This window comes from Balearica regulorum, chromosome 5 (genome assembly GCF_011004875.1).
Source record: "Balearica regulorum gibbericeps isolate bBalReg1 chromosome 5, bBalReg1.pri, whole genome shotgun sequence".
Classification (NCBI taxonomy): Eukaryota; Metazoa; Chordata; class Aves; order Gruiformes; family Gruidae; genus Balearica; species Balearica regulorum.
The window spans coordinates 23040683-23059177 of record NC_046188.1 but is presented as its reverse complement, the minus strand read 5'-3'; the positions used below and the strand labels follow the sequence as shown (position 1 = coordinate 23059177).

Below are 18495 nucleotides of genomic sequence, written 5' to 3'. Positions count from 1 at the left end.
AGGCACCAAACTCTTTCCTAGGCTGTTGCCACGTGCTGCGTTCATTTGCGCCTTAGCATCGGTTTCTGCTGTTGTAGGTTTGTACATCAGAGATTGTTTCTTTCACGTATCTGGTTGACAAAACTACGCCTGGTTCGTAAAGGCGAAACTTAATTGAGACACTGACCCCGTGGTTCCCACGACCCTCAAGCATTCAGTGATAATGAGGATTTCAGGCATTCGTACTTCCTTCCCGTACCACTGCGTGCTCCTTCCGTCCCTCTGCCGCCACACTCGGCTTTTGCAGTTGTGCCAGTTCCTTGCTGTGCCATTTTTATTTTTTTTTCCTGTGCTGGCTAATTTTTAACCTGGATCAGTTTCCTGATCTGGTTCATAGGGCAGCCCCACAAAAGACGTGTTAGTGTGACTGAAAGAGCTGACAGGAGTAGAAATAAGTGACCAGAGGAGGAAATGCTTCAAAACAACATTGTTGCCAAATGCTTTGTCATGTAGAAAAGTCTCCAGGCTTCCTTTTATTGAAGAAGAATTGGCCATTACTGAAATGCACACCCCGGCTTGCTGTAAGCAAGCTATAGTGCTTGTAGTAGGAAGATTACTGGTCTTAGGACAGAGACCACCCCTTTATTTTTTGCATGTGTATACATGTTTGACCTAATGCTTAGGTCTCTACAGACTGAGTGGATCATAATTTGAATACAGAGTACTGATTCTTAAATAGCTAAAAAAAGCCCCTAAAATTCTGAAGGCTAGTGCTTCTCTGCAAGGGCGTGAGCTAAAGGAGTACCTTCACCCTTCACGTTACACGTTCTGTCAGTACTACCTTGCTTAAGTGCTTTTTAAGTAGTAACATTAATCACTCGGACTGTGACTGTTATGAATCACAGCTACTCGACTGTGGTGAGATTCTGATAACAGCCAAAATATTGCCGACTCTGATCCATGAAGCCAAGCAACAAAGAAGTCAGGTAACAAAAAACCTGCACTTAAAATACCAGTTAGTCTCCCTGCACGCAATGTCCTGCATTACTGATCTAAAGCAAAGCTTGACCTAGCATGTTGATAAATGTTTTTACTGATTACTGCCATATATTCCAGCTAACGGCAATGATGTGCAAAGGTCCACAGCAAAACCGAATTCACTTCAGCAAAGTTATTCCTGATTTATATAGGCATTGGAGAGTGAAATATTCATAAGGGAAAAATTTGCACAGAGCAATCTATAGGCTTCGCAAGCCTTACATATCTCAGACTCCACGTGGTGCCTTAGGATAAAGTAATCACCCTAGAATATGCCTGTATACAAATATGCAGCGTGCAACTATGGCATGGTGCTGGTCTGTGTGCATGATAACCCTGTGATTCATTTGGGAGCGTGTGCCTGTTTGCGTAGCCTCGGCTTCCCTCACACAGCTGGGAGAGTGGGAGACTGCACAGCAACTGCCAAGCAGGGATGTGCTGTGGTGTATTTTACTCAGCGGTTTGTCCCACGGCCACACATTCACATGTCCATAAACCAAAACTGCTTTTGTGCAAGGCAGGTTTGCTGCACTTCGGATACTCGCTGCCTCTCACTTAGTATGTCCGTGAGTATGTCTGCGCCCAAGTGAGTGACCTTGCAAACCATGCAAGCTTCTGACTTGCTGAGGATCACCTGGAGCTGCTTTAAGGGCAAAGAGGCTACAGCTTTCATGGAAAATCCATGGGTGTGCCCTACACTTTACAGCCTATTCGGAGGTGATCATATGTCCCCTCTGGGACCCAGCGTGAGAGGCATCAGACAGAGAAGATGAATAAGAAGAATCTTTGCTTTTTTGTTTTGTTTTGTTTTGAGGGTTTTTTTGTTTGGTTTTGGGGTTTTTTTTCTTCCTCCTAGATGAGTCCCAGGGTTGTTTTTCACAGGACTGGGTGGAATTTGCAGGAAACAACTCCAGTTCAGTTTTGGCTGTGTTCAGCCTTCCCAGCAAGGAACAGTGAATGTGAACTCAAGTTGTGGCCAACCTGTGGCTGATGAGCAGTTAACGGGCAGTTCCCATGCTGAGGCTAATTATCTGACTGGGAAAGCTGTGTTAGTGTGAGGACTGCTGGGCAATCGGAGTCCCTGGCTTTGAGAGAAAGGAAAACAGCAGGAATGAGCCAGCCCAGCTCATCCTGTAACAGAGCTATAGGACCCTAGGCATTTATTGCCATTTCTAACCTGTGACCCATTTCCAGAGCTCCTCTCTGCTCTAGTCTTCATGCTAAATGATGTGTAACCTGGGAGTCTTGGGCATACCAAGATTTTGACAGCTGCAAATATGTAAAAAAATGTGAAGCTGCGCTTATAGACCAGAGCTCACATTTTCCCTCAGCTGCTCGTTCCTACTCCCTGCCTTGCTGCTTTGGATGAATGATTGTTTTTCCATCTTAAGCATCATCTTCCACTACAAATCTTCCTAGATTTGCAATATGACCGACTGTCATCAGCCATCTCATTTCTCCCACAGACTGACTCTAGACAGATTAGTAGTCAGCACATCTGTGTTTCTGTTGAAAGAAAACATTTCTAGTGAGGCATCCCATCGTACCCACTATACCTGCTTGCACTCTGTTTTATGGTATGGGCAGAGCATGCGATGAGAAGAAAACAGCACTGCCAGTTTATGGAGTTTTCAGACAGCTGCATTTGTGCTGGAAGGACTGATGTATACTCTGACCCGTCTGGCCAGATGCAGACGCAGTATTAACGGTTATAGGGCGAGGGCCCAACACTGCCTTTATTGGATATGGTCTGTAGGCACCAGGGATGATTTTTCCCAGGAAGTTCTAGCTGTTGCTGCAGCTGGCCCCTGGCAGAGTCTGTACAGGGCTGGGCTCAGCTCCCGTGAATGTTTTCGCTGGCCAGAGGCCAAGGAGGTGCTGATGGGTATCGTCTAACGTGAAGCAGATGAGAGTACCTTCAAAGCCAAAGTGATAATATCTCTGTCCACATCACCCGGACAGCTACATAAATGTATGAGTGGTCAAAGCCAGTCCCTTGCCCTACTGCCAAAGCCAGCTGAAATTGGAGATAAAGCTGGAGGATGTGGCGAAGTGACAGTGGTGCAGAACTACGGCCACTTTCTTTTAGACCTAACAAAGCAAGACGACCAGCAGTAGCACTTAAGCTGTGCAGCTTATTCTCTTTCCATTGCTGTAGACCTCTGCTACAAATTTCCAGATCCATCCTGCCCAGTTTCCAGCCATGGCTTTCAGGATGCAATTTTCTACATGTTGTAGCAGGCAACGTGCTATATTGCTATCAGTGTAAATTGCTCAGAAATGAAGAATACAAGGGCACAGCGCAGAGACATTCAAGGTAAATTATGCTACAAATGCTATAAGTCTGCTGAAGACCTTGAAGGGAGAAGATGTTCTTCTGGGTTAGGGAAACAATGGAGGGACATTAGATCTGCATTCAGCTGGGGCTTTATCATTCCAAGGCAGCAATTTAATGCTATTTAACTTCCTTATCGTCTGAGAGGTAGTCTTTTATTTCAGTTAGCTCTTCAGATAGCCTGATTTCTTAATGTTTGAAAAGGACTTTGTAATTTTTAAATGGAAGACGATAGGAAAGGACAAAGTGATATCCGAAAATGTATAGGCCGTGAGTTTTTGCATCAAAGCAGTTGACTCCAAAGTTAATTGTCTACACTTTCCAGCACTACTTGAAAATATCACATAACCTGGAAAATACCTTCTTAACTCCTAGGTGGAGCTCATACCTTTGACTGACTTGAATCCGAACATTCAGAATCAATGACAAAATGCAACCAGCATGAATTACCACTGGTTTTATCAAACATGTTCAGTTGTTCCCACATGACAGTGAAAAAGAATCTCTCCCTTAGGCAGAAAATTTTCCACGACAGGGAGATTCCCAACATAATGGAGCTTTTCTGGCAAACTTGAGGAGGAGGCTTATATCAGGAAGGTGACTATGATGAGTGTGGCTGCACGGTAAAGGTTTCTTTTCCAAGTTGAAAGCAACAGATGTAGCCACAAGAGGGAGGTAGCACTCCTATGCCAGTATAGTAACGCCAGCAGAAAACAAAATAAATCAGAGAAATACGTTTTCAAAATTTCTCTCTTTGTGCTAAAATCGTCCAGTAGCACTCTCATTGAGAGCAATGACTATTGGCTGTTACTTCTATAAAAGTAGGTTCGTAATGCATAGTAAATGTTAAATTATTAACTTAAGCTGAAAATCAGTAACTAGTACATCTTTTTCTTAAAAATTAGGTAAGAAATCACTTCAGGACAGATTTAAACTGATTTTCATGTGCTTTTTGTGGGTGCTGGGAAGGAAGAATGTCCCCATGCTGTAAGGGAGTTATTTCAAAGGCATATAGTTGTATTCTTGCCAGGCTTTAATACAGCAGGACCATTTTGTTTCAGGAAGGAGACTTTTTTATTACAAATTACTTCTTAGAAAATAGAGCACAAGGATGCATTTGAACACTTCTATTTCCATAGCACCTCAGCAAACAGATAAGGCACTATCCTCAAATGGTGCCACTACTTATCGTATAAAGTACTTTCACTGGGCAGCAGGCCTTCTAGGTTCAGTGAGCTCCACAGACAAAGGTATTTGTCTGGAAGGAGAGGCCAGGTCTGGTGTCTAGTTCCTGCACCGACGACTATCTCCATAATTTACTCAACAGAATTTCAGAAACTGCAATCAAGGATTGACACACCTGGTCCGTACTCTAAACCCTTGAAGCCTTCAGTCCCTCTTTTCAGTCTTGTACTGTCTCCACCTCTGTCCTGGCACTCTAGGTAGCCTCAAACAAGGAGGAGAAAGGGAGCCAAACCCGTTCGCTCACTGCAGTGCAGTGCTCTGACCACCGAGCAGGTTTATAGCACACAATGCTCATTCTGAGCACGGCAGCAGATTAGAATCCTCGAGAGAGGGAAGGTAGGAGAACGCTTGGCTTGAAAGCCCAAGCTGGACTTGGCTGTATAACCATCTAGGGCTGTGGTGGTTTGAGGCATGCACAGGAACAGGAGGTGTACGTAGACATCTTTCATGCAAGTTCATGAGAACTCCTGGGAATTTTGGTGCTTGCAGTACAAGGCAGCAGCTGCATGGGGGTTTACTGGGTGGGAGTAGTGGGCTTGGCTGCCCAGGTCGGGCTTAGCCGCAGCGGTGTCCCTCAGGGCGGTGGGGGGTGTCTATCTTCTAAAGAGCGGCCAGAAAATAAAAAGGTCAAACTACTGTTCTTTCCATCATACAATGCAGAATTGTATAGGCCCATGCATGCCTGTACAACACACATGTATGCTTTTGTTTTTAAATAGACAGTAGTTAAAAGTTATCCTTTTACAGCATTTTCTGTTGGAGGTGTTTGAAGTGCTTTATGGACGTAAATTTAAACCGATTCTGTGCATGACTCTGCAGACAGGTAAGGACTACTCAAGTGAAAAGAGCAGTCAGCACCTCTGAAAAATTTCTCTGTTGGCCTTTTCTCAGCTAATCATGAAATAAATTGAGGTAGTCGACTCTTACACCCAGTTTTGAGATCTAACTGGTTTTCAGTGTGTCAACAACGGGCCAAATTCTGCATGGGGTTCACAGTCCTGAAAACCAGTGAGACTTGCATTGGTTGAGCGTGCCCGATGCAGCGGGTCAGTAGTCCAGGGAAAACCCTGGCAGCTTGCAGTGACCACTAGAGAGCAACAGTCCCTCAGCTCCAGTGGACCCAGGGAGCTGCGCGCACAGCTGAAGGCCTTACCGTTCCCATCTGTAGTTCATGTCTCCAGGCAGGACCCGTACCACGAACCACAACTTACCAAGCAGAAATGTCACTGTCAACTCACACCTTCATCATCTTGTGTCTTTTACAATTGAGGCCCTTTACAATTTGGGAGCTGATTTTGATAATGTTGTAATGTTGTTCAGTTCCAAATCCAATTCTATTTGTTCACAAACCTTCCAATCCTTCGTAATATTAATTTTTTTACTGACTGTTTTTTTCCTTTGTTCCCAGGGGCAGTATTCGTAGACTGGGACTTCCCAAGTCACATTTTTTGCATAGTTCCTTACTTGTCATGGGACTTTATGAGGTATTAGCACACATTTTTCTCTGCTGAGATTGTAACTTCAGCGTATCCTACCTTGCCACCCGCACTCCCCTGGTTGTTCCTCTTGCACCAACTGTCACTTTCTGACTGCCAGGGACAGTTCTTCCTCCTGGGCAAAGGGTACCTATAACAGCTTGGGGCGGAAAAAAAAAACCAAACAAAAAAAAGCGCCTGCTCACTGATGCAGTGCAATTTAAACAAGATGCTATAGTGGTTGTGCTCTATTCATCTCTTAGCTGAAAACTCTCTGCAATTTTGCTTTTGTTTCTCTTGATCAGAAGCCAGAACTCTGCTATCGTTCTGCCTGCACTGTGAGCTGACATGGGGTTTTCTGATTGCATCCCTTTTTAATCTGAGTACTCTCCGTATTAATACAATTGCTGAACTGACTGTGCCCTAAGAGATTTCTTTGCTTCCACACAGAGGAGCAGAGCTCTCCTCTTCTGTTCTGCACAAGGGAAACCTTCACAAAAGAGGCTCTCACCTGAAGAAATGACTTCCAGCTGTATTCACCATGTATTCACCCTATCCCTTCAGAAACTCTTTAGGCCAAGTTGATTGATTGCTCCCAGTTTATCTACAGCCCCTGGGGCAGTAGGAGCTGGGAGAGAGCAGAAGGCCCCTGGCCACGGAAGGACTGACTGAACCCCAGCACGTGTCTGCCACATGATGTGGCACCCCGGTGCAGCCGCAGGCAGTAGTATGGTCACCCCTCTCCATCACGCTTTGCTGTCCCATTATTAAGGGTTAAGAATGACCCCTTTCACAGCTGGTGTTTAAAATACTATTCCAACTACTTTTTTATACATGGCAGTGGCTGTTTTAGGCTTCTAATACTGTGACCAAAAGGACAGCAGTTTTTTTCTGGGACTGGTGCGCTTTGTGTTTCAGACACATCTGGTGTGACACGGACCTGCACCGAAGCCGAAACAATGGGCTGCTGCTCTATCTTTTGCTTTACCTCAGCTGACCTTCAGCAGCTTTTGTACTACTCATAAATTTACAACATATCTGGATTAGATGGTAAGGGCAATCATATCAACTAAGAGCATTGAAAGAAAACTGGGTTTTTTTTTTTTTTCTCTCCAAATTGTGCTATCTCACTCTAGTGATGTCTTTTGTTTGGGTACACGTTGCACTGGCACTCTGACTTCTCCATCTCTGGTAAGGTGTTATTTTGGCTTGTCTCAAAGGACTGCACTATTGCCAAAGAACTCTGAGCTCCTTTTTGAGCTCAATTTTTTCTATGACTTCCTCTTTTTAAAACTATTTTGCATATTATCAAGCTATCATGGTTAATACAATCATACCCTCCCAATTTGATAGTAACATTTCCAAATGTCACCAAATGTCTCAATTATAGTACATAAACTGCTATTACTAACAGCCCCTGAATCTATTTAACTTTCCTTCCTTCTGGCTGACCTGATTTACTCTTGAATAACGAACATGAGGCGTTGTTCCCGGCGTACCTCCATTTTCCTATACCATAAAATGATTGACTTACTGTCAGTTGTACTGAGGCACAGTATGGAGAATGCGCTGAGCTCAGAGCAGCCCTTATGATGCGTATCTGATTTTCTTTGGTCAATGAGACTGCCGAGCTCTTCAGTCTGATTCAGGGAGTGCTTTTGAGAAAACCAGCAGACTGCAACTGGTCTCAGTGACTGGGAGAGAAGTGGAAAGATGTATGAAATGATACATGGCTTACTCAAGTTTGAAAGAACACAGAGAATCATAGCAGGACTCTGTAAATAGTTTAGACCTTATCCTTACACTTGCTTTGCAAACAGATGTTCTGATCACAAGAAGACACCGCCCTCACATGTATTCCTGGCTTTAGCGGTCGGCGAACAGAAGTAGGACCCACTGACCAGAAGCTTCAATTCTCAATTACTTTGTTTCAGGATGGCTTCATTCAAATGTTGGCTCCTCTTCTATGTTACGTCAGCACTGCTCCACACATCAGTTATGTGGCTCAAGCTCTAGGGCTGCTCCGTTTTCTTTGCAGTCTATCATTCAGTCTGGATGATCAAATGAAATAATCTCTTTTCTGTATATAGTCCCATAATTTATGTCCTCCTTTATGCCATTCAAAATACTCCCTCTTCCTCTTCTGAATTAAAGACTTCTGACTTATCAGAATATACACCCCATAGAACTTCAGTTTCACAGTGAAAATGTGGATATGCTGTTTCATCTTAACATTTATTTAAGTTTTCCCATAGTTCAAACAAAACATGACATCCTATTTCAACTGATAAAATAAAAAGAAAAAAAATAAACCACTTCTACAAAGTTAGCCAGTGTATAGACTTTCTTATTTTACAAAACAAAAAGGTAGGAACATGTTACAAAATAATCATCAAACCAATGAATGTCAATAGTGCAAAGAATGAATTGCAAGTATAAAGGGAGGGAAGGAGGGGGGGTAGGACGGATGGGAGGATGGATGGATGGATGTGTGGGTTGGTGGCTGAACAAAACAGGAAGGCTAGGAACAGCTATGCCTGTTATCACCCAAAATTTCGTATCTCAGACAACTCATGATGTAGATAGAACTTTAGTGTCAGAAGAGGGTAAGTACTTCATCACTTCACAAGTGATCTCTGTGTGCTGCAGATTCTTGCACTGGCCAGTTCTGGAGATGAATACAGCTAAACCCACAAGCTGCTAAGAGTCACTGAAAGGAATTTTTCACCCTCTGGAACAGAGGTGACCTATCAAGGGCTTGATTAGTTTGTGCATTCAAGGGCCAAGGAAATTAACTGAGAGTTTCATGCAAGCAACAGAGTAAGTACCTCCAGGCTGAACTTTGTACACCTTTTCCTCTTGCTTTCATGCTCTTTTGCATTCAACTGCTCTCTATCCTGGTAGGTGACTGATCGAGAGGGAGTTTTAGCAGCTACTGTCATGTGGACAAGTAGACCAACAGGTCTTGGATGTCCTGTCAAGTAAATATGTCAGCCAGCAACCCACCAGAAAAAGGAAGTTATTTCTGCAATGTTTTTTATACTGCTGCAATGAAGAACCTAAAATCTGTCCACTTCATAGGATGACTAAATTTGAAGCTAAATAAAATAAAGGGCAAAAATAACATCAGTCAGTTACAGTATTTCTCAGCTGAATTTGCCCCTTTTCCCCTGCTAACAGAGTGTCCATAGTTAATAAATGTACGAGGCATTCACTAAAATAAGCTCAGCTGCCCAGAGATGATGTTCATCTTTACCCCTTGTGATCAAAGACTGTTTATTTTTCTAGGCACAATTCCCTGCAATACCTCAAGTCTTACCACAGTACAAAAATGAAACAAAACCATAATGAGAAATAGAAAGAATGCTGAAAGCGGGAATAGCTTCAGGGAGTAGAAGTGTGCTTACCTTGAAGGCACATTTCTTGCACGGAGTGTTTGAGTACTACAAAGCTTTCAAATAAACCAAAGGACAGTGATTGTATCTTTCTCAAAAGGAGTATTAAACTGAAACTATTCAAAGAGATTTTTCCCCAAGATAAAAAAAAAAAAAAATCAACATCCCCACTACAGGCATAGCTTGTATCTAAATCCTCTCCGCTACTCTAAAAACTGACAAAACTCTCAGCTCTTTTCCCCTTACCCCCATCAACAGTCTGTCGAAATTACTGCTGCCCCCTATGGATAAAGAATGTATGGTTCATGTACATAAAGTTCATACACTGGCAATGTCTTAACACTGAAAAATTGGCACTGTTTAATCAAGCAAGAACAGTGGAAGCCACAAAAAGGGCACTTAGGATCCTGGTGTTCAAATGCTCAGCACTGCTAATGGTGCTGGACTGAAAAATTAATGCGGTGGTGACACCGGCCGATACCAACGCTAGATTTTTCTAAAGATTTTGGTTGTTAGTGCTCTTTTGAAAAATCAGATTACTTTAGTTCTTCAATAGAAAATAAGATCTTTTGAAACTCTGGCCAAGGGATTCATCCTAAACTCTTGAAAATTCAGTGGCAGGTACACCAGCCAAATATTCCCCAGAGATCAGAATGGATTAAAATAGCTTTTTTAAAACCCAGAACACTTTTCTAGTTTTTGCCTGCATAACTCCATGAGAACTGGAAGAAATACTTCTGTTGTACAACTAACTACATAAGAGAGATCAGAGTCAGGCCCATACTCTTTCTTTCACTCATTAACTTTGAATTAAAAAAAAAAAAAATCAGAGATGAAGAAGTAGAGAAATTAATCCAGAAACCTCCAACACATTCATCTTTCAGTTTTTGGGGTATGAAATATTGTGTGGCTGGAGTATGAGAGAGACCGAATAGTTTAAGAATTCAACAGAGATGGAAAATTATATTCCTTTGATTTTCTCCCCTCTTTAAGGAGAACAACATAATTTTGTTTATTTGCTATCACTTCTCTGTGTTTTCAAGGGCTGGGGGGCAATAGGCAAAAATTCAGACACTGAGCAGATGAGAGTAGGAAATCTCCTGACTGTTTCTTTCACAAAACATTCTCACGCTGCCTCAGCAACATCTCGGCACTCCTTCAGCTTGGTTTTGTTGGGATTTCTTGCTGGTCCTTTTCAGAAACTGTACACTAGGAGCTGCTGTGAAAAACAGAAAAAAGACCCAAAGTTCTCTGAATGCCTTTGAAAAGAAGAATGGATTTTGTAGAGAGGAGTCGCCAGCCTGTAAAAGGGCCGAGAATCAGTCACGAAATCAGCCCTGTGCTCTCAGATATTTGACAATCTGTACAAGTCATCATTTAATACATAATAACTCTTTACGCTTTATCAGTAATTTTAATCCACTGATCTCAAAATGCTTAATAAAAGTGAATAGCCCTCTTCCATTTACAGAGAGATGTTGCAAATGCTTAGTACTAACTGGTGTGCTCCGAGGAGCAACCTGGGCTTCAGTAGGACTACCTGCAGCAGAATATTTCAAGCTTATTAAAAAGTCCTAGAATGACTGAGGCTTCACATATTTACAGTGGTATACCTGTGTAAATATATATCACTAGGCTGATCTAGGCCTGAAATTTAGGTGCATGTAAAAAGGCATTTAGAAGTTCCCTAGAATTTATTTTAAATTCTACTGCTACCGGTTTTAGACTCAGTGTAATTAATCTCATGTTTTATTTGGGATTTTAACATTGTAGTGATTTTTATAGGAGTCACAGTGAAAGTAGTAAATTGACAGTGTATTAATTTTCTGCTATATGAAATGTAAAATAAATTTTTAACTTTATAAAAAAACTTTCATTTTAATTAATTATGATTTTAAATTACATTGCCAAGGCTTTCCAAATGTGTGATTTTAAAGTCAGCAGTAACCTCTCAAAAGATAAATGATTTAATAAATTACTTTTTTTACATTTAAAATTACCTGAAGACAAAATATTACGCAAGCCATGGAAACAACTACCAAAAAATTGGTACTTTAAACAATGTTTTCTCTGAAAATATATATGAATGAGTGATTTTTGCCTTCTGCATTTTAATTTAGAGAGAAGTTTTAAGACTTGCTGTTACTTTCAGCTAAGTGGCGATAAAAAATTATCCGTGATGGAAGCTTGTTGTTAATCTCTGAAAAGAGATTTTGTTTCCCAGGTAGTGGGAGTTTTATAAAGATACAAGTTACTTATATTGTAGGTTCAAGGTAGAACATGAAGGTAATATTGCGCTGGACAGATTTCCAAGGATTCTCAGGAAGGTAAACAACATTGTCTGTTAAAGTAATCGTGTTCTGACATTTTCAATAACCACCCACCTTACCCATCCAAGAAAACATATAAAAAAAACCCAACCCCAACCCCAAACCCCAATGCTTTTCACTTAAATATCTTTCTAGGCAGGAATGATCTAATCTTAGCAAAGTCCCTCCTGTATCACCTCTATTATAAGACACATTCCCTGTTACTAGCAGCCATAACCACGTTCAGTCAAGCTAACAGAACAGCCCAGACTAACAAAATTTTAAAGAAATTACACAGGCTTTCTTGTAACTTGTGCAGACCCCACAAAAATGTGCACAATGACATGTTGTCGTTCAGGGGATGAGACTGGAAGGGGTGAATAGAAGAACAGCTACGTGATTAGCTGTCCTGTCTGTAGTTCATCTGCTTGACCATTTACTGTGTTTAAGATGCAGAGTTTGTTGATTCTCCAGAATGATGCTCAGGTTTTTCACTCTGTTGACCACTTCAGAAACGAAATTTTGTATCATTTTTACACTCGATGCTCCCTGGGTTTTATTTGGCAGTTCAGAAGGAACTGAATCTGCCAATAACCAAACCAACAGGCATACAAAAAATAATGCTTAATGTAGGAGGGCAAAATTGCAAGTAAGATAAAGGCTGCTTTCTGGTTTGGCTGTGATGGTGGCCAGACCATACTTCAGTGCAGAACCAAGATGGTGAAGAGGCAGAAAAGGCAGGCTTGACTGTAATATGAGTCATTCTGTCTATACCCCAACTGTACTTAAATCGTTCCAGCAAAAGCCCATGGGTCCACTCCAAACAAACCACTGACAAGCTTCTTCTCAAAGTACGGATCATCACAAGGAAAAATAATACTCTTCAGAGCATTGTTTTAAAAGTAGTACTCCATACTTTTTTAAAGAAAAATACCAAAACCTTGCAAGTCCTTTCTTCCAGGTCTGTTAATTTGACCACCCCCCTTGGGACTTGCAGATTGATCTTCCTTCACTGCGTGGCACATTCATTGACATTTGCAGTATCTTCTCCCTTCAGATCCTCATTCAAGCTTTTTTTCTGCTCTATTTCGACCTGGCAGAGGGAAAAGGAGGAGAATATTTGTAATGAGAAAGGAAGACAAAAGATTCAAAAATCTTCCTTAGTGGCAGTTCATGTCCTGCTCAGGTGAAGAAACTTTTGGTAAACGGAGAGGGTTCTGAAGGGAAATAGACTGAGGAGGGAAAGCTGGATTTTATTTAGTGTAAGTGTTTCCAGTCTAATCCAAACAGTTTTACAATTCAACCGTGTCATGGTATCATTTCCAGAAGAGATAATGTCATGCAGAGAGTCGGTCTCACAAGATTTTATATTCATTACCATCCCCATCTGTACTTTGAATCCAAACTCAGAACCAAATCTGCAGAGGATAGGTGGCTTCCTAAGTGACAGCAGAAGACCAGCCTCAATTTTAAACTCTGCAAAGACTGATGTATAAAGCAAAGAGATTAATTTTCAAAATGCACATCTACATTTGTGTTCTAAATTTCAACAACTCTGAAAACTCAGGGATAATCCAATGTTTAATTCTTAAAAGGGATACTTAAGAAGATCAAATATCATCTCCAGGAAATTTAAGGGAGTACTAAAAATGTAATTACAATTACCATTTAAAATATTTGCCATGAGAATCTTTTCAGTATCTCTCATCACTGCTCCTGAAAAAGGCAGGTAGGATGCCAATTTCTCTGCTGAGTGATCAGCTAACATGCAAATTTTGGCATACTGAGATTCTTGGCAGGTATATACGTAGTGCATTTTCCCATCTGCTCCTCTCCTTAGAGCAGGCAGATAGAAGAAATACTTAAGCAGAGAAGTAATGCGATCTTTTTGTCTGCTGTAGCACTCCCACCGTAGCATTTGCCCTGAAAAGCAGCAAAACTCCCTATTCACACTCTTACCCCGGTAGCTGGCTGCACGTATGCTCTTCCACAAAGCAACTGCAAGCAAGTTTATTCCATCTTTGCTGAGGGATAATCCACTGCTTGTTTGCCATGAATCAATAGGCTGCACCTGGGTAGCTGCTGCACAGACCCTGGCATGTGCCAAATTCCCACCTCATTTGCCCGTGGTAATTTATTTGTCTGCCCACACTTTTCAAGACAATGAAGTATGCAAAGTAACCAGGGTGATTGCCACATGCTTGGTTTTACCTTGTAACTGTAGTGTGCTGAATAGTTGACCCACTTCCTCACGTTAGTCTTGTCCTCAACAGAGATGGACCGAACAGTGGCTTTGGACGCAGAAGTGGTGGGCATGTCAAATTCCACATCGACATAGCGGACAAAACTGGAAGGCACTTCCCGGTCAGAGCCAAGCTCTAGGTGACAGAAGAAGCAGTGAGGATGGCCAGAAGCTGGAAAAAAGAGAGCAAACAGACATGAAAGTTGTGTTGGATGGATCAGAAAACACAACATCTAGGAGGAAGCAACATCATGGAACTGCAAGAAACCAAGATTCTGCCTGGGTGAACTAGTTCATAGCAAGTGACAGTATCTTCTTACCTGTTTCAATGCTGTTGGAGTTTCCAGAGGAATTAAACAAACTGCAAAAAGGACTGCCAATCACTCTAGTTTGCTTTGCGTGGGTGAAAATATAAGACGTAAATCAAGAACAGCAGGGTAAAGGTATTTCTCCTCTTCTGATTCCCCCAGTGTATGTAACATGCTAAGTACGTCGTGGCACATCCTTCTGAAATGTCATGTACTGACAGTAAGGAAAGGTGGGATTTGGCAGATATTTCACGTTTATTTGAAATTGTTAACCCCAATTTTAGCAAAAGAAAATATACTGGATAAGGTTAAATAACTTGCCTGGGTTCAAAAAGCAAATTTGTGCACAACTTGGAGATAACTGTTTATTCCTTACTCTAACCCATGACAAGGTGGCTAGTCATTACAGATGGCAAGGTGAAGAAGTAATCATGTTTAGCTGTCATCTGTAAATGATAACCTTTGTTATTATTTTTCCCCTTTTGTTTTGCTGGACAGCACTGATGTTTACAAATTAAAAGTAAGGACTGCTAGTCAAGCTAGGTTGGTTTTATTTCTGATTGCTGCCAAGTCCCTAAGCTCTTGAGCAAGTCATTTAAGGTCTGCGCCTCAGTTTCTCTGTCTGCAAAATGAGGATGGGAGCCTTCAAAGCCATCTTGGGCTTTCTGATTGGAGGGATCCTATTATCTAAGTATGTGTAAATGAAAGTAATGTATAAATAAATGAACAGCATCCTTGTCTGCCACTATTACAAACTTCAGGATTTCTAACTACTTGTTCACTGGGGAAGTTCTCCACACAGCTCAGCAAGGTGTACAGGACAGAGACAAGGAAGGAGGAAGGCAGGCAGAGTAAAAAGAACCAGGTGGTGAAAGCCCAGAAGCTCTTCCTGGGAAGAGGAGGAACATGTTGCCTGTGAAGGACTTGCAAGCCTGGGCCTTTAAAAGGAAGTCAGGTCCTCATCCAGAGCTTAGGCCAAAAGCCAGCCTTGTTGAGCTGAAGCTTGAAAAGCAAGCTGTGGGATTTTGAGATATTTCTTGTCCCAACAGGATGAAATTGAACAGTCTTTAGAGGGCTTAGGGATTGCAACATCCAACTTAGCCTCTGAAACAAGAGTTGGAAAAAAAATTCAACTCAGTGTAAGTCTGGGTAAAAATTTCATCTAGAGTCAGCCTCATACTTCCAAACTGTCTAGGCAGCATTTCCTCACAACTGGAAAGTTTATAAACTTATGTCCGTGCAGCAAAGCCAATGAGAGGCTATGCAGTTCAGCTGAGACATGCAGCACCACAGCTGGAGCCAAGTAATGAATGAGTGGGTGCAGTATCAAGCAGATATAAAAGCTTGAGTTCTGCAAGCATTAAAATACATGACCTGCTTTTCATCAAGATTAATTATCCCAAGCAGAGTGCTGACTCAGTTACCCTGGTTCTAGTGCGACCTGGAATCTCTCTCTGATTTCTTCTACTAGGAGTACTCACTAACAGAAAAGACCATGCACAGCGCTCAAAAAAATATGGAAGTTATTAATTTAAACCAGCTCAGCGTGGCAAGCAACCAGGTGAACTGATTAAGAAAGCAACTCTTCCACCAAAGCTATAGCAAAAATACCAATCACATCAGTGTTCATTAGTGTTCTGAGTGTGAGGCACACAAGGCACAACTTCTATAGACTTTGTTTGTTCAACAGGTTCACTCAGAGCTCTAATGGACAGGTATACTTTTTAGTAAAATCAGGAGAAAATCAACAGACTGCTTTTGTTTTACATTGCTTGCTACTAACATTTCATTCTCAAAACCAAGGATCTGATAATATAATTCATAAATATATATACATGGGGTACCGTGATTGGAGGGAATCTGTTCCAAATTACTCTGATGTCCCAACATGTTTGGATTAAAGGATTTAATTTACTTCAGAAAGTATACCAGGCAGCAGGCCTGGGATCCACAGCCAAACTAAAGTTCAAATATCCAGGTCCAACGCTCTGCATAGAGGCTACTACATCCCTGCTTTGCTGGAAGAGCATTTTCCCATGATTGAAGACCGAGTGGATGTTTTCCTAATATTCTGCTGGTGGCTTAAAAAAAACCCCAAAATAAACGTGGAGTCCAGCCAGCTGCAACTGAAACTCTGCAGAGCCTGTAAATAGGTTTTCTTTATCAACTGCTTTGATCATATTAATTATGAATATGAGAAGGGCAACAAAGTTTAACAAGCTATTTTTGAAAGGATTTCAGCAATGTGCTCAGTAGAGTCCAGTCCATAGCTTCTTCTTAAGTCAAATCATAGTCAGAGTACACACAGTCCTTCATCTGACATATGCTTTTCAACGTCCAGTCACAGGCACACGCTTTGGCTACTAAATAATACAGACAGACAGTGCTGATAAAAAGTTCCTATAGTGAGAGTGCAAAGGGCCCCATTGCATTAGAAAGCACAAAGAAAATAATTTGATAAGACAGTGAAGCTGCTGAAATAATTCTTAATAAATTGGGTGCTGGAATATTACAACTCGAATGCTAGCAGTGAGCTTCAGGGGGGACCGGCTCTCCTCCCCTGCTGGGGTACTGGCTGTCAGGGCAGACCACAGGCACGGCTGATGGTGTCATACACCTCACATCTACACACAGCCTGCACCAGTTTGCATTCAGGGAATGGAGGGAAGCACAAGAGGTCCACATGGCTAACTGGAGACCTCTCGAGTTCTTGGGATTGCATTTGCAAGGGACTGATGTGTTAGAGCACACAACGTGGGTGGATGGATGGATGGATGGATGGATGGATGAAGGGTCCTGTAGGGTGTGCATATCTATGTGCTCCTCTGATAGGTACAGGGGGCTGGCAGATAGGCACATGTGCTGGAGGGAGTCATGCAATGCATATACCCCAGGTCATGTGGATGGGTTGCGTGGCCTCTGGAGGCAGGGTGGAGCTGGACTGTGGCCACCTGCAGCACTTCCCCCCAGCTGCAGTGCGATGCCTCTACCTCTCTCCTGCTCTGGAGTCCCAGGCACCAGAGCAGTTCAGCAGCAGACCAGACATTTACAGAAGACCCAGAGCGCTCTTAGGGCAGAGCTGCAGGTGCCACAGTAAGAGAGCATGAAGTGCGAGTCAAGGGAACATTTTTATACTTAATGCTTGAGAACTGCATAATTTATAGGGACTTCTGCAAATAGGTGGAGGTGAAGTATTATACGACTTATGGGTAGGGCTGGATACAGCCAAGGATGCACAAGCTTGGGAGTAGACCACACATCAGTATAACATGGTCAGAAGTGTATGTGGTCCATCAGGCAAATCTAAGAAGGAGCAGGAATCAATGCTTTCGAGTACCATTTATATCCCTCTCTGTTTGCCATATACTTTCCATAAGGAAAACCATGGGACAAGTACCGTCAGGAAATGTAAATAGTCCCTGAGAGGCAAGGCCAGATTTCAACTACACTTGGCCTGCCCTGTCATCACTTTGGGATTCCCTCCCTCTCACATACCTCATACATCCTGGCCAAGACAGTGCTTGCAAGGCCCTTCCTTTCCCTGAAATTACATCTGACCTGACCGGAGGGGTGAGGACACTTTCTTCCTCTCAGGATGTAAACAAATACTAACTGACCTGCATTCCACACAGTGACACTGATGGATAGATGCTCTGTGGCAGGGCTCCAACAGCAGCGCCAAGTCTGTGATGCATTTCTGCCCGACACAGGGTATATATAATAAAGCCTCACACTGGGAGAGATGGGATCAAGGAAACAAGAGACATAGATCAACATCTCCCTCTAAGTAGCAATGGGTAAGGGAGCATCCCCTCGCAGGAGGCAGTAGAGCCAGGAGGGCTGCCTCTTTTCCTGGTTTGCTACCGGCATGTTCTGTGATTCTGTTAAAGTCTGGGGGCTTTTGTTTTCCCAGCTGTAATGTCTATACAGTATACTGAGATCTTTGGAGAGAAGATGCCACAGAAGGCCCGATTTCACAGCATCTCGTTCCCAGAGCTCATGCAGATGGCATAGTGAGATTTTCCTCACAAGCATGTTATTGCTCATAAACAGCCCGAGGTTAATTTTTCATTGCGATATTTCTCTTGAGTTCCCAAGCTCTCTCTTCTTTCGCCCCGCACTCCAGAAAACATGGAGCCTTTTGTCACTTTTGTCAGTGATATCCATCC

The 18495-nt window shown here is 42.3% G+C and overlaps 1 protein-coding gene and 1 long non-coding RNA gene across 4 annotated transcripts in view; one reads left to right on the top strand and one right to left on the bottom strand.

Moving 5' to 3' along the window:
* Nucleotides 1-8280: 8280 nt before the first annotated feature.
* The window catches only part of STON2 (stonin 2), a 79602-nt gene continuing 69387 nt past the window's right edge, over nt 8281-18495 (bottom strand). For all 3 annotated transcript variants that reach the window (XM_075753759.1, XM_075753760.1, XM_075753761.1), the window contains 2 exons: nt 13988-14190; nt 8281-12869 (listed from right to left, as the gene is read on the bottom strand). In XM_075753759.1, coding sequence (XP_075609874.1) covers nt 12786-12869; nt 13988-14190 — 287 coding nt within the window. In that variant the 3' untranslated portion in view covers nt 8281-12785. The remainder of the gene's footprint in view (nt 12870-13987; nt 14191-18495) is intronic.
* On the top strand, nt 8769-16175 carry LOC142602002 (uncharacterized). The gene is made up of 2 exons (XR_012835609.1): nt 8769-8892; nt 14050-16175. It is a non-coding gene; the product is annotated as an uncharacterized LOC142602002 (long non-coding RNA).